The sequence below is a fragment of the Pieris napi genome, chromosome 18, assembly GCF_905475465.1.
Source record: "Pieris napi chromosome 18, ilPieNapi1.2, whole genome shotgun sequence".
In the NCBI taxonomy this organism is placed as follows: Eukaryota; Metazoa; Arthropoda; class Insecta; order Lepidoptera; family Pieridae; genus Pieris; species Pieris napi.
The window spans coordinates 7,779,354-7,794,558 of record NC_062251.1 but is presented as its reverse complement, the minus strand read 5'-3'; the positions used below and the strand labels follow the sequence as shown (position 1 = coordinate 7,794,558).

General features: G+C 34.5%; 1 protein-coding gene and 2 long non-coding RNA genes across 3 annotated transcripts; 2 read left to right on the top strand and 1 right to left on the bottom strand.

The window, feature by feature from the left end:
• Positions 1-381: 381 nt before the first annotated feature.
• LOC125058234 lies at positions 382-1,980 on the bottom strand. The gene is made up of 2 exons (XR_007118349.1): positions 1,619-1,980; positions 382-802 (listed from the first exon to the last, which is right to left on the bottom strand). It is a non-coding gene; the product is annotated as an uncharacterized LOC125058234 (long non-coding RNA).
• A 524-nt stretch (positions 1,981-2,504) lies between these two features.
• LOC125058239 lies at positions 2,505-8,250 on the top strand. The gene is made up of 2 exons (XR_007118353.1): positions 2,505-2,790; positions 8,048-8,250. It is a non-coding gene; the product is annotated as an uncharacterized LOC125058239 (long non-coding RNA).
• On the top strand, positions 4,315-6,039 carry LOC125058215. The gene has a single exon (XM_047662258.1). The coding sequence runs from the start codon at positions 4,381-4,383 to the stop codon at positions 5,356-5,358; it is 978 nt and encodes a 325-aa protein (XP_047518214.1). The 5' UTR covers positions 4,315-4,380; the 3' UTR covers positions 5,359-6,039.
• Positions 8,251-15,205: the final 6,955 nt, after the last annotated feature.

Here is a 15,205-nt window from a genome sequence, read left to right as displayed (position 1 = left end):
AAAGAGAAAAGATTCTTTCGAAGATTGGTACGCGAAGCCATTGAAATAAAAAAAAACCCCAATTTCAATAGAGAAGACGGCCTAAAATTGTCAAACACCTGGGATCCAATAATATCCAAATTAAAATCTCAAAAAGAAACACAATCCGCGAAAATAGAGGACACCGTGAGCCATTTTTGCCAAAACCCTCCATCTTTTAGTCGATACCAACTCCGGGGAAATAAATACAGATAATGCAACTTTCTCTGCAGCTGTGATACTTTTTGACATTCAACATCTTTTGTCTTCAGTCACCGTGACCACGCACGCTGTAAAGCACGCGAAACGTCGGATAAATTTAAAATTATGTTAAATAGTTGTAAATTTATAATAATACATAACTTCAATCCGGTCAAAATAGTGTTTTATTTAAATACCCTTCTCAAGTCATTCAAGGTTCTTTGGGGATATGGTCTCATCAAGTAAGATAGAAGGGGAAATGCCTCATCCCCAATAAAATAGTATGGAAATTCATAGTTAGATTGGTCATTAGGAAGTTTGGAAGGTAAAGGAATATTAAGACGTCCATGTTCTATCCAACGTTTGATCCTGGAAGCACTGAAAATTCCACCGTCGCTGTTCCTACCCACATAGCCAGTCTCGATAACAGTAAATAATCCATCGGAATCACAACATGCCATTAATACTATCGAATGGTAGGATTTGTAATTAAATGACCTATGCTATGACCTTGCAAATTGTATTATCTCCTCTTGCAAAATACAATCCTAGGCTTACAAACGTACAACCTGACCCCAAATATCTGAAAAACAATTAATATTAAGGTTATTTTCAGGATCAGAAGCTAAAGAAAAGTGGAAAAATCTACGTAGTGTTTTTGTTCGCCACTTGAAACCGGCCAAAAGTGAAGCAGGTACTGCACAAAAAAAACCATACTACTTAGCAGACTCTGCAATTTACTGTACCCTTCATAAAAACAGCAGGAAAACCATCAGGAAATTTGAAAGAGACGATAGAACCACAGACACCTGATCTTGAACTATGTGAACAAACACAGTTCACAGAAAATGTATCTACAAGCACTCAACCAATCTCGCAACAGCAATTACCACCACCACCACCATCAACAAATAATAAAAAAAAACGGAAGAAGCTGGAAGAAACTCAAGCCGAGCAAGACATTTCAGCTTATTTTAAATTTAAACAATCTAAAATTCTAGAAAACTGTGACAGTACTGTAAATTCAAACAAAATGTTCTTACTGAGTTTACTATCGGACGTGAACAAAATGACTGATAGTCAAAGAAGACTGTTTAAGAGAAGAGTGCTTGCATTGATAGATGATATAATGGACCAAAGTAGTGAAAATATGAATAGTCCCATCACAATTTATTCTACTCCTTCACCGATGAGTGCTGCCGAGGTAATAAGTACGCCAATTACCATAAACGAAAGTCTGAATTTAGTACAATCAAATACTGCCAGTCTTTATTATGAATCAATACCTATGTTATTATCACAGGAAGATGAAGAATAAGTAATAATTATTAAGTACTTACATATTAAAATTTAATAAACATTTAATTACCTACATATGTCACAATGAAGTATTATTTACCTTAGGGTTATCAGAATCCTTTCTTCCGCACTGACACATTCTCTAAATTTAGTATTTCGTTGATGTATAGCTGGTTTTAATAATGTAACAAGATGCAAGTAGGTCTCTTTAGACATTCGGTAGAAAGATAAAAATTTCTTATCATCATGTTGTAGTTCTTGTGCGGCTACAAAAACTCTACAATTTATGTTTCTTTCAATATATGGATGAATCCAGTATTTTCTACTCTTGCGTTGACGTCTTCTATTTCTATAAAACAGAAAAACTGCAAGAGCTTCTTCGTCACTGGAGTCGCTCGACATAACGTCCGTCTACAAAAAACAAGTTTGCACAAATGATGAATTTAGTAATTTTTCAGTAGCATAATAGCGAACATGTATCCAACTAGTATTATACTCGAGTATCGTACCCTACAAGTATCGTAATGGGAGAAGGGCCTTAGTATTCATACTCAGACCTTAGGGGGCGTCCATAAATTACGTGAGATGATTAAGGGGGGGAGGGGTTGAATCAAATCTCATCTAATATCACGTTGGGGAGAGGGGGGGTGGGTCTCGCCAAATATCACGCAGTAATTTTTTGTTGAAGTTGAAGGAGCAGATGATTTTACTAAAAATAATATGGACTTGTTGGTTTCAATAGTTTCTCTTGAGACCGTGCTTAATTCTCAATGGACTGAATTAGAGTAGATATTGTTAATTTTTTATTACATTGATTACTAGTCTTAACTAATCGTAAATAAAAGCACGAACAAATAGTTTTTTCTTTTTACATTAACAATCCAACGCGTTTACGTCAGTAAACCACATTCTGAAGAATCTCACGTGAGGTTGGCGGATGGGGGAATGGTTGAATAAAATCTCACGACATCTCACCAAGGGGTGCTTACATAAAGAAACAGGTTTCCGGTACAGACAAATCTGTACGGGTCGGTACCGATCAGCGCAGGTATAATATTTCAATATAATCCTATTCACTCACTTATAAAGAAACAGGTTGTAACTTGTCGGTGCCGACTACCTGGACCGTGCCATACGGGTTTAAGCATTTACTGGTGTAGGGTGTGTTTAATAATATTAAAAATGGATTTGGATAACGAAGTTTTGATAGCCTTAGTGTTTGATAAACAATGTTTATGGGACAAAACTCATAAGTTCCACAGCAACAGAAATGTTACAGATGTTGGAAAGAGATCAGTTTGGAAATGAAACAGGATGGTGAGTACTTTCAATGATCAGTTCGATTTATTTTAATTTTGTAGTTATAAAATATTAATAATAAAGTATTACCCAATTTAATTATATAATAAGTGATTATGTTTGAAATATTGCACAAAATTATTTCTGACGTTTGTAGCAACATTACTAGGCGGACTCAGTCTTTGATTGTGCCATCTTCGTCTAACAATATTTACCGAAGTCAAGTTTCGCTCAAAACCCTCTTTATCAATAATTATATTGTGCAACAAACACATAGTTTTTACGATCTTATCAGCTAGTTGAATATCCGTTTCGATTCTTTTAGATAACAAACGCCACTTTGAGTATAATCTACCAAATGCACATTCCACTGTTTTTCTTGTTTGTGACCACGCACGCTGTAAAGCACGCGAAACGTCGGATAAATTTAAAATTATGTTAAATAGTTGTAAATTTATAATAATACATAACTTCAATCCGGTCAAAATAGTGTTTTATTTAAATACCCTTCTCAAGTCATTCAAGGTTCTTTGGGGATATGGTCTCATCAAGTAAGATAGAAGGGGAAATGCCTCATCCCCAATAAAATAGTATGGAAATTCATAGTTAGATTGGTCATTAGGAAGTTTGGAAGGTAAAGGAATATTAAGACGTCCATGTTCTATCCAACGTTTGATCCTGGAAGCACTGAAAATTCCACCGTCGCTGTTCCTACCCACATAGCCAGTCTCGATAACAGTAAATAATCCATCGGAATCACAACATGCCATTAATACTATCGAATGGTAGGATTTGTAATTAAATGACCTATGCTATGACCTTGCAAATTGTATTATCTCCTCTTGCAAAATACAATCCTAGGCTTACAAACGTACAACCTGACCCCAAATATCTGAAAAACAATTAATATTAAGGTTATTTTCAGGATCAGAAGCTAAAGAAAAGTGGAAAAATCTACGTAGTGTTTTTGTTCGCCACTTGAAACCGGCCAAAAGTGAAGCAGGTACTGCACAAAAAAAACCATACTACTTAGCAGACTCTGCAATTTACTGTACCCTTCATAAAAACAGCAGGAAAACCATCAGGAAATTTGAAAGAGACGATAGAACCACAGACACCTGATCTTGAACTATGTGAACAAACACAGTTCACAGAAAATGTATCTACAAGCACTCAACCAATCTCGCAACAGCAATTACCACCATTATATTATATTGTGCAACAAACACATAGTTTTTACGATCTTATCAGCTAGTTGAATATCCGTTTCGATTCTTTTAGATAACAAACGCCACTTTGAGTATAATCTACCAAATGCACATTCCACTGTTTTTCTCGCTCGGGACAAGCGACTATTAAAATTTTGTTGGTCCACTGTTAAATCACGTCCCCCAAAGGGTTTCATTAAATATGTTTTTAAAGGATACGCTTCAACAGCTAAAAATACGTAAGGAACAGAGACTTGGGTATTAGGCAAATAAGCGGGCGATGTCAGTCGTCGAAGCGCAGCCGTGCGAGTGACACGCGTATAACCTAGCACGAGCTTATCAAGACAATCTAATCATGTCGAAGTGTGACCAATGTAATAAAACGTTTTCTAAATCGATGCCCGGATGTGAATGTGCCCGATGTGAAAAAATGGTACACCTAAATACCAGATGCAGCGGTCTTACGAACAAACAGATAACTGCATTAAAGGCGGCCCCAAGCCTAGACTGGACTTGTATGGAATGCCAGCAGGAATCCCCGAAGCGAAACTCCTCTTTGTTTATAACAGAGGATGCAGAGGAGGATATACCTATGGACACTAAGGGGCTAATACATAAAATCTCCAAGGAGGTGGAAAAAACTATAAAGAAGGAAATAAGCGAACTTAACCAATCTCTGCAATTTCACAGTACGAAGTTGGATGAAGTATTAGGTTGTATTGATGCCTTTAAAAATACCATAAAAGCTTTAGAAAGAAAAAACACGGAACTATTACAAAAAAACAACAATCTCGAATTGAGGGTAGGCGTATTGGAGCAGCGTTTCCATGAGATGGAACAGAAGAAACTTGCTAATTCTATAGAAATAGCAAACGTCCCCCCTGCGAGCGAAGAGAATGTGATAAAATTAGTTGAAAATGTAGCATTAAAACTTAAACAGCCCTTCGACGGTATCCGTAACTCAATGCGATACCAAGGTAAATACGACCAACCCGGCATTATACGAGTTAAACTTACTGATAAAGCGACCCAAGAAAAGTGGATTAAAGCTGCAAAAACCATTAAAACTATGGTGGCCGATGTTTGCCCCTATGAACCCAACAATAACAAAATAGTATTCATCAGGGAAGCAATGACTAAATCCAACAAAAGCATTTTATGGGAAGCCAAGCAGGAATTAAAGAACAAACAAAACTATAAATACGTTTGGTTTAAAAACGGTATGGTTCGTGCAAGAAAGGATGATAACACGAAAATAGAAAACTTAAGATCTATATTGGATATACAAGCGTTAAAAAAAAAAGACAGAATGTCAATTAACTGCCCAAATTAAATTGCATATAAATTATTATTATTAATATGGATAGTTTAACTAGTGATATTTGTGAATTAGAAGACTGTATAAACATAAATGATTTCGTGAGTAAAATACCCAGCAAACATTTAAATCTGTTGTGTGTACACATAAATATAAGGTCAATCATAAAATATTTTGCTAGCCTCGAGCAATGTATATATGCGGCTAACACTATTGACGTTATTGTTGTTACAGAGGTTAACATTTCTGATAGAATCAGTTGTTTGTACAATTTAAATGGATATCAAATGTTCTCAGCGCTCAGAAACAGTAGGAAAGGTGGTGGTATCTTAGTTTATGTAAAAAAGAAACATAAATTTAGTATACAAATTGTAAAAAGCCAACATTTCGAGAATATACTCTTTACCATCACAACTCAGACGAAGTACACTGCGCATATTTGTGCTATTTACCGCCCACCTAGCCTAAGCAAGAGCCTGTTTATTGACGAACTTCATAATATCATTAAGAGTAACTGCCAGAAAAATATAGACTTGTATCTATTGGGGGACGTTAATATAAACCTAAAGCTAGACATTCCTATAAAACATAAATATTGCAACACATTACACAGTTTAGGCCTTATGTGTGGGATCACAACATACACTAGGGCAGAACTATACAAAGGAATCGTTACAAAATCATGCATAGATCACATATACGATCGATCCCAAACACACGACCTATACACTGCAGCGGTTGGCACAAAACTAGCGGACCATCGAGCGATCGTGCTCGCTTGCACTAAAGCACAGCTACAGGATGTTCCAACATATAAAACATTAATTGACAAAAATAAATTAACGACCCTTCTAGAGCAAATTGATTGGAAGCCGACAGTAGAAATGACGTGTCCTATTGGTATATACAACTTCATACAAAATAACATAACTCAAGCATATAAAAAATCAGAATATACAGTTAAACTTAAATCTAACACTCATCGAAACAGTAACCATTGGATTAATAATAGAATTATTAAAGCATGTCATTACAGAGATAAACTTTTTACTCAATATATAAAAGATACAAACAACTTAATACTAAAACAAAAATATAATAAAACCAGAAATTATGTCAATAAATTAATAAATAAAACTAAAAATAAAACACTTAGAACCAATATAGAAGCTAATAAAAACAATCTAAAAAATCTATGGGATATATTAAATCAATTAACAGGAAAAATTAAAACATCCATTGACGTAGCAATACAAAACTCATTTGAAAATCAAAATGTTACGTGTAAAGATATTGCAAATAATTTTGCAACTACCTTCCACAATAGTATCAGTAATGTTGCAACCAACTGTGCAATTCCACTGTTGGATACAAGTTTATACCGGCGAGCAGAAAATACTAGTATGAGATTTCAGTCAGCAGACCCTAAATCTGTCGCAAAGATAATAAAATCATTAAACGACAAAAAATCTCCAGGCGCAGATAGAATTAGAACTATAGACATTAAAATGTTATGCAATAAAATAAACGTAGCCATAGCTAATCTTATTAACACGAGCATTTACACTGGACAGTATCCTAATTTATTAAAAACAGGTATAGTACGACCAATATACAAAAGTGGTAGCAAAAAAAACTATAATAATTATCGTCCAATAACTATACTGCCAACAATCAACAAAATAATTGAAAAATATATATGTGGACAAATCCAAAGTTATTATAAAAAACACAATATTCTTTCTAACAAACAATACGGATTTCAACCAAATAAAAACACCACACAATTACTTATTAATTATTAGTGGGAGGGATGATTCTGCTCATTATTTTATGAGACAGTCAGAGGACAAATATAATTTTGTTGTTGTAAACATCGGGTTAAATTAATTTAAAAATACTTATTTCTTGCCAGGGTTCTATATGTATAAGACCCAACCTGATAATTGGGATTTAAATAAATAATTATTTTTAAATTGATTGAACTGGAAAGAAATAAGTATTTTTAAATTTATTTACCTTGATATTTACAACAATAAAATTGTATTTGACCTCTGTAGGAAAAAGTTTTTACATATCAGTACTTTTTTGTTTCAGAAAGTAAAATAAGAAAAAGATGGAGATATCTAAGGGATCAATTTGCGGTAGAGTTAGGAAAAATTTCACCTTCTCGCTCTGGAGATGAGGCAACTACAGTATATCCCAAATGGCCATATTTTAAACCCTTACTTTTTCTCAAACCTATGGTGAAGGCCCGGCTAACCACTGGAAGTTTGACGCGACAAAGATCTCATTCAAATAGTGCTGTGAGCCTTGATAGTGAAACAGAATACACCCAAACTACAAATGACCATGATTGTTCTCTTTCACCTGGACCAAGCAACATGGAAGATAATGATGCGAGTGACCAACCAACAGTGTCTCCTGCGATGCCTGTTTCAAAAATCGCTTTGAAAAGGCCGAAGAGAACAATCAATGACAAATTATTGGACATTGAGCATCAAAAACTTAAATTTTTACAAGATAAGGAAAAATCCCGACAGAATAGAACAACAGATGCAGACAACGAACATATTTTATTTTTTAAAAGCCTCATACCACACATTGAAAAAATTCCACAGCACATGCTACTTTCTTTTAGAAACCGCATTCAAAGCGTCGTCGACGAGTTCGCGTACCAATCTTTGCAATATGGTAACCCTAGTTCGATGTCAAACTACTCTCATTTAAGTAATGTTTCCCGTAATAGTACTCCAGAGACCTGCAACGAAATAACTCTTCCACAAACTTCGAGTGACAATATTGCTGTTATAAGCAACCAATTAGCCACAGAAGAATATATTTTTCATTGTGATTAAAACTACTTACAAATAAAACATACTAGCCTACTGAATGAATAAAGGTCAAGGAATTTTTTTGAACATTGGCTGTGGACACCCCGATTATAAGCGGTATAGAAGACATTTCATTTTGAAATTATACCACCCAGTACCTATATTACGCATATTTTTATACTAATAAATATTATTCATTACTTACCTAATAGTGATAACGAGTCTTTCTTCAGGTGAAATTGGTTGAACATGCCAGTTACACCATTTCTTAATTAAGCGATGTTCGATTAAATTTAATATGTAGTAAAATGTTTCTTGAGTCATCCTTGTATAATCATAAAACTCCTTTTCATCGTCCTTTATATCTTTTAAGAATAAATGATAATATGTTCCATATTTAGTTCTTTTTCTGTTAATATCAGATACACTAACTGTTCTTCTCTTTCTATATTTGACGTAAGTACTTTCTAAAAGTAAAAAATCTTCGTCCGACGAACTGGAGGCCATGATTGTCACTAAGGACAGATTCACCTGTTTCTTTATGCGAGTCAACACTGTACCGATCGGTACCGACCCGTACAGATTTGTCTGTACCGGAAACCTGTTTCTTTATGTAAGCACCCATATATAAGCCACACTCAATTTTTTTTCTTTTTTTATATTTAATTAATTACATTCATATTAATCATATTAGTAATACTAACTGAAACATGGTGTTCTGCAGATGAAGCAGTTGACTTATGTAACTTTCATTGCATTGCAAAATATAAACGACAAAATGTTAGAGCCGCTGGAGTGGCAATTTACAAAAACAACAACACATCACATGTTACTACACTCAACATGGATCTAGCAGTTCAAAATGCTACAGAAGTACATGTTTCCCAAACAGCTATTGGTGATATGTGTGCTTCACATATTAAACTAGAAGACGGAAGTGAATTAATTATGATTGTAGTATACATTTCACCTAATAACAAAATGGATCATATAATTTCATTTTTACATGAAAGGTTATTTCCTTATAGTCAAAGAGGTTCAATAATTTTTAAAACGAATAACCATTAATTTTAGCAAGAGATTTTAATGTAAATTTTGCAAGAGTTGAATCAATGCCATTAATGACATTTCTTCAAAAAGAATTTCAATGGGGAAGATAACCGTCAAATAGTTCCTTGTAGAGGGCGCCAAATGTTTGTTCCAAGGGAGCTCTCAAATTCCATAGTAAATTATAAAACTTTGCGATATTTTACGTTTTGTGATAAAATGGGTCGGTGTGTGGGTATTGGATGTAAAGATATAGGTTCACATAAATTCCCTTCTAATCCCACCCTAAGAAGAAAATGGGAAAGAGCATTGAGAAGAGTTAATTTTAAAGGAACTGATTATTATGTTATGTACTAAGCACTTCAAAGTTACAGATTTTGAAACAATTTCTAAGGTAACTGGTATGTATCATTAAGATAATAAAATGATTTAGTAAATGTTGTGATAAAACAGCAATAAACTTACTACAGCTACGAACTTGTTATATTAAGTACTTTAAATTTGTATTTGTTTTAGGTTTCCCACTTCAGCGGAAATTCTTAAAGAAATCTGCAGTACCAACACTGTTTTCTTGGAACAGTGTGTCAGGTCAAGACAGTTCTGCACGAACTGAACGTTTGAATAGAAGAAATGTTAAGCGTTGCCTCATACCCAGCACTGTGACAGAAAATGATGAATCTGTAGTTGACAACAACACTGCTGTGGCTGTGACTAATGATTCAACTGACCAAGGCTACGCTTATGAGGTTGAAATTTCAAGTATCAGTGATGAAAGTAGTGAAAAGGTAGTTCATTCTACAGGATTCAGTGTAAATCAATCAATGCAAACATCAACTTTTTGCAGAATATTTGTTCTTGAAAATTTTATGGTAGATGATATGGCAATCCATTTCTATAGTGGTTTAGAAAATTATGATAAGTTTAAATTAGTGTTGAGTACTTTATGCCCTATGGCATACAGCTTAAAATATAAGGGAAGTCAAGTTATCAATGTCACAATTGAAGACCAATTTTTATTAATCTATATCTATATATATATATAAAAGAAAGTCGTGTTTGTTACAACACTTATAACTCGAGAACGGCTGGACCGATTGCCATGGTTTTTGATTTGTTGGATTTGTTTCCGTCCCGAATAGCAGAATAAGCAATAAAATATCAGATAAGTTATCGAATAACAATAAATAAATTAATTAATTTTACGAATGCAAAAACCATATGGTGCCATCTGTTGTCAAAACTACGCATCATTTTACGTCGAATTCGTGTCAGTTCAAGAAATTCCGATCTTGAGGTGAATGAGGAGATGCATAACCATGCTTTGATCCTGATCAAAAGATGTTGGATATCAGAAAGTGCTTAACATGCAGTATCGCCATATTGACGCTAGAGAGAAGATGCCTAATGTGTAAAACTGCCATTCTTCTTTCGCAATGGCCAGCAATAAAACATTTCTGTATTTGCAAAAGAGTTGTATTAATGTAATACTTAACATTAATGAAATCCTAAAATAAGTTAAATTAAAGTAACAACGATATTATAAGGTTGTAGGGCGGAACGAAGTTAGCCAGGACAGCTAGTGTTAATTAAATTAAGAAGAAATAAATGTGATTATGAACTATCAAAATTTTTTGGTATTAGTAAAACTTCTGTATCAAATATTTTTATAACCTGGCTTAATTTTACATATGACATGTGGTCACTCATTGATATTTGGCCAGAAAGGAAGTTAGTTGACTATTACATGCCTGCGCAGTTTAAGAAAAATTATGCAAACACAAAGATAATAATAGATGGAACTGAAATTCCAATTACTAAACCTAAAAACCCAATATCAAAGCAGGCTACATTCAGTTCCTATAAAAATAAAAATACAATGAAATTCCTAGTAGGTGCAACGCCCGGGAGGTTGTTTACCTACTGTTCTGAGGGTAATGGTGGCTCAACTTCAGACAGGCAAATGATTGAGAGAAGTAGTTTACTTGAAAAATGTGAACCCAGAGACAGTATTATGGCAGATCGTGGATTTAATGTGCAGGATATATTTGCAGCTAAAGGCATTGGTATAAATATTCCCACCTTTTTAAAAGGAAAGTCTCAACTAAGTGGTGTAACGGTGAAACGGGATAGACAATTAGCTAGGCAACGAGTTCACATATTAAAATCAGATTTAAATCCTTATTATGTACCCCTAGCTTCTCAAATTTTCTTTGTTTGTGTGTAATTGTATGTGAAATGGAATGTTGTGTAATTTCAGGGAAGGTATTGTAAATAAACAAAGATTATGATTCTGATATGGGTTTTATTCATAATTTCTATATATATATATATACTTATTAAAAATGGCTTCCTTGAAAAACTTGTTTTAACCAGAAAGTAGATCGGATTCGTAAAAAAAAACGCTATAAAATAGACGTAGATTTTTTGACGATCAACTGAATGGAACAAACATACAGCGCCCTCTACTGGAAAAGTTTAGCGTCCCATGACGGCTCACACTTTTTATTAATACATGGGGTACACTCCTTGTTTTATTTCTCTACATATAATTATTTCTTAGTACCTGATAGCATTATCTGGAGCGTTGGTTGTAAGCATTTTTTTACTATGAAGTTGTTGTTCTTTTTCGCTAGAAGTAATAGTGTTCTGTGATTTGCAATCTCTCCCAATTATCTCGGATAACTGATAGTTCTAGGACAATTATCAGTTTGGGAAAGTGATGATTCCAAGAATGACGGACCAAGACGCGGTTTATTACATAGAAGCATAACGAACAAATTTCATGCATAACCTCAACGATGCCGAGTTCACTTTTACATTTAGGATAATAAACCTGCAGTGGAGTTACTTGTGACGGAAATAACGCCCTTTGTTCCAATAACATCGATGCGGTAAGTTTTTAACTGTTATCATAAAAAAATATTAATTGCTTATGCAGAACTTATAATATATTCCTTGCTAATGATTAACAAAAATAATGGCCACTACTACATCAACTATTATTGACGCTGCGATGTTATGCATCGGGCACAATGCTAATTTCTGTGGCTGATTTCGTAGGCGTTTCCAATTCCTCTGCTGGGAGAATAGTGCGGGACATATCTGTCGCAATCGCCAGATTATATGATAAATATGTATTCATAATATAGCACAATTTCCTCGGGCTCTTGGTGCTATTGACTGTACTCAAATTCGCATCCAATCTCATATGGAGATTAAATGCTTGACAGTATTCCTGAATTTAAAGAAAGCTTTTGACACCGTTTCGGTCCCCGTCCTTGTACAGAGGCTTGAGGCGATAGGTATAAGAAGTACAGCTCTGTGTCTTTTTGACACCTATCTTCGAGGTCGGACTCAACAAGTTAAAATAGGAAACCTTTACAGTGAAGAAGAAAATGTTGTATTTGGTGTGCCGCAGGGGAGTGTGCTTGGCCTAACGCTGTTCCTGGTGTACATTAACGAACTATGTAACCTGCTGAGCAGCGGAGGGAAATTATTCTCCTATGCGGACGATACAGCTATTGTCTTCCATGGGGAAACTTGGGAATCCGTACGCCAGAATGCTGAACGTGATCTTGCCGTTATAGTTGACTGGCTAAAGGCTAAATTAGGGTCACCTAAATATACCAAAAACCAACTTTATTTGTTTTTCTCCAAGTCGGATATCTAAACCGGGCGCTGATTTTGGGATTGGGATACATGAGTGTGCGGACCGCTTTACACATAAGTTCAACTGGCACATTATTCAAAAAGTTGTCTCTACAAGATTGTTGGTGCATAGCGCCTGAAACTATCAAGTGGCAACTAGGCGTCAGACGTCGTATCTGCTACATAAGGAACAAGGCGTGCTTTGGTTTGTAGTATTGCTTATTCATTCCGATTACACCTCTGTTCAAGGAAACATCTTTTTTAATTTATAATCCTTTTTCCAAGAAAATATATTAGTTTTAACTTTCATACTATCCTGCATTAACAAAGATACTTGGGCATAATTTTTGATGAATGTCTATCATGGCACTCGCACATTGCTACTATTATGTCACGTGTAAGGAAAGCAACGGTTCGTTCGAATTTTGCAAGCCGTGAGTACATGACTCAGTCAACATATATTTACAACAAAATTAACGCTTAACTTCAATTTCATCCTAGAGTTTTGTATTAATGTAAGGAAGTTATAACAGATTGGCTAAAAACTTTAATTTATGAGGAAACTGAGCACATTTTAGTACGAGTTCGCTAGTTTGACACACACATACATAATTATATACTTAACAACAAGTATACACTCACTCACACACACATGCGCACATACACACACAACTACGCATGCATAAAATAAGTTCATAGAATGGTCAGTGAAACTATGAGAATTACATTTCATTTTATTTATTTAATTTTTACCGGTTTTGCTTTTTAGCTGGGTTTTGTTATGTATTCTTTTCTAACAACTGTCTCAATATTGTATAAATAAGGGAAGTATCGAGCCATCCCCAACACAAGTGTCTCTGACTACTTACGGGGGCTGTCTCAACTCATGTATTTAATGTAAAATTTGAGATACAAATAAACATTTTTCATTTTCATATATATGCCAATTTGTGGTTTATTCTACTATTGGTAATGGGTTTTCTTCATTTGCTCAGGGTATTTTGCAAAACAGGCATATGTTGGTCCTCACAGGAATATTACAGAAGACACGGAATCGGAAAATTATTCCCATGTTGAGAGGTCGTCATTTCAAAAACAAAATAAAGGATTAAACCTGTTAACAACGAAGCTGATAAAGCTTTTGTAGAATGGTTAAAAACAAAAGAAGATAAAACAGATGACCCACGAAAAATGTTTCTGCTGAGCTTGCTACTTGCATTCTCCTCTGAAATATTTCAAACCTTGATTGAAGAATGCCAAAAGCACTCTCCACGATATGCCATGCTCGACTTAGTCTGTAATTAAAAACTCTTTTCTCTATATTTGCCAATTGATTCGCAGGGTACGGTCACATTATATTTTTCGTTAGTGGAAATGCTTCATCAGCAACAAAAACATAGGGTAATTCTTCAGTTATTCCTCGTAAGCTCACATTTTGAGGAATATATTATGTGTCGGTTTGCAATTTTAAACCCAATTTTGAATGATCTAATATACCACCGTCGCTATTTCTACCATAAGCACCTACATCGACAATGACAAATCTGTATTTAGCATCTGCTACAGCCAGCAGAACGATACTAAAAAAAATTTTATAATTAATAAAATACATACTTCCACTATTATTTGGAGCCCGTATCTTAAAGTGCTTCCATGGCAACAATAAAATTTGGAAAATTCCATATTTCATCAAAGTCTTTAGCAATTATCTTCCATTGTGCTGTTGTTGGTTTTGGCTGAACGACACGGCCAAGAATATTCTAGATTACACGGCAGGTTTCATAGACTATACAACGAACTGTACAAAATCCCATTCGGTAATTAAATGCTGAAGTTTTGAAATTGACTCTTGTTATTAAAAACCTGAAAAGAAACATTATATTTTTAAATATTAATATCCAACTGTCCGTGGTTTATAAAAACATTGGAGATTCATGAGCACCTCAAAATCAGGACTGTCAAAGAGGAGATCAAGACCTGGAGTATGAAATACAGAAAAAGGGTAGAAATGCATCCTAATAAGCTTGCCTCGCAACTAATCATACCGGACCTAATAAATAGGCTTAAAAGGTGTCTTGATAGACACGGTTGAAAGAGAGGAGCAGTCTCGATGGAGATTTTGCTCTGAACGTCTAACAGCTCTCAACACATCTGCTCATAGTCTAGCTGACTGATTGCAAGATAAAGACTTATATTAAAAAAAAAATTAATATAGCTTAGGTACCTATTAATATTATTAAAAATATTTAAATAATACCAATTTTAAAAAAATATTGTAATTTTAGAATAAATATACCTAGGCACTTTTGATAATCATATTTTAAATCATACAA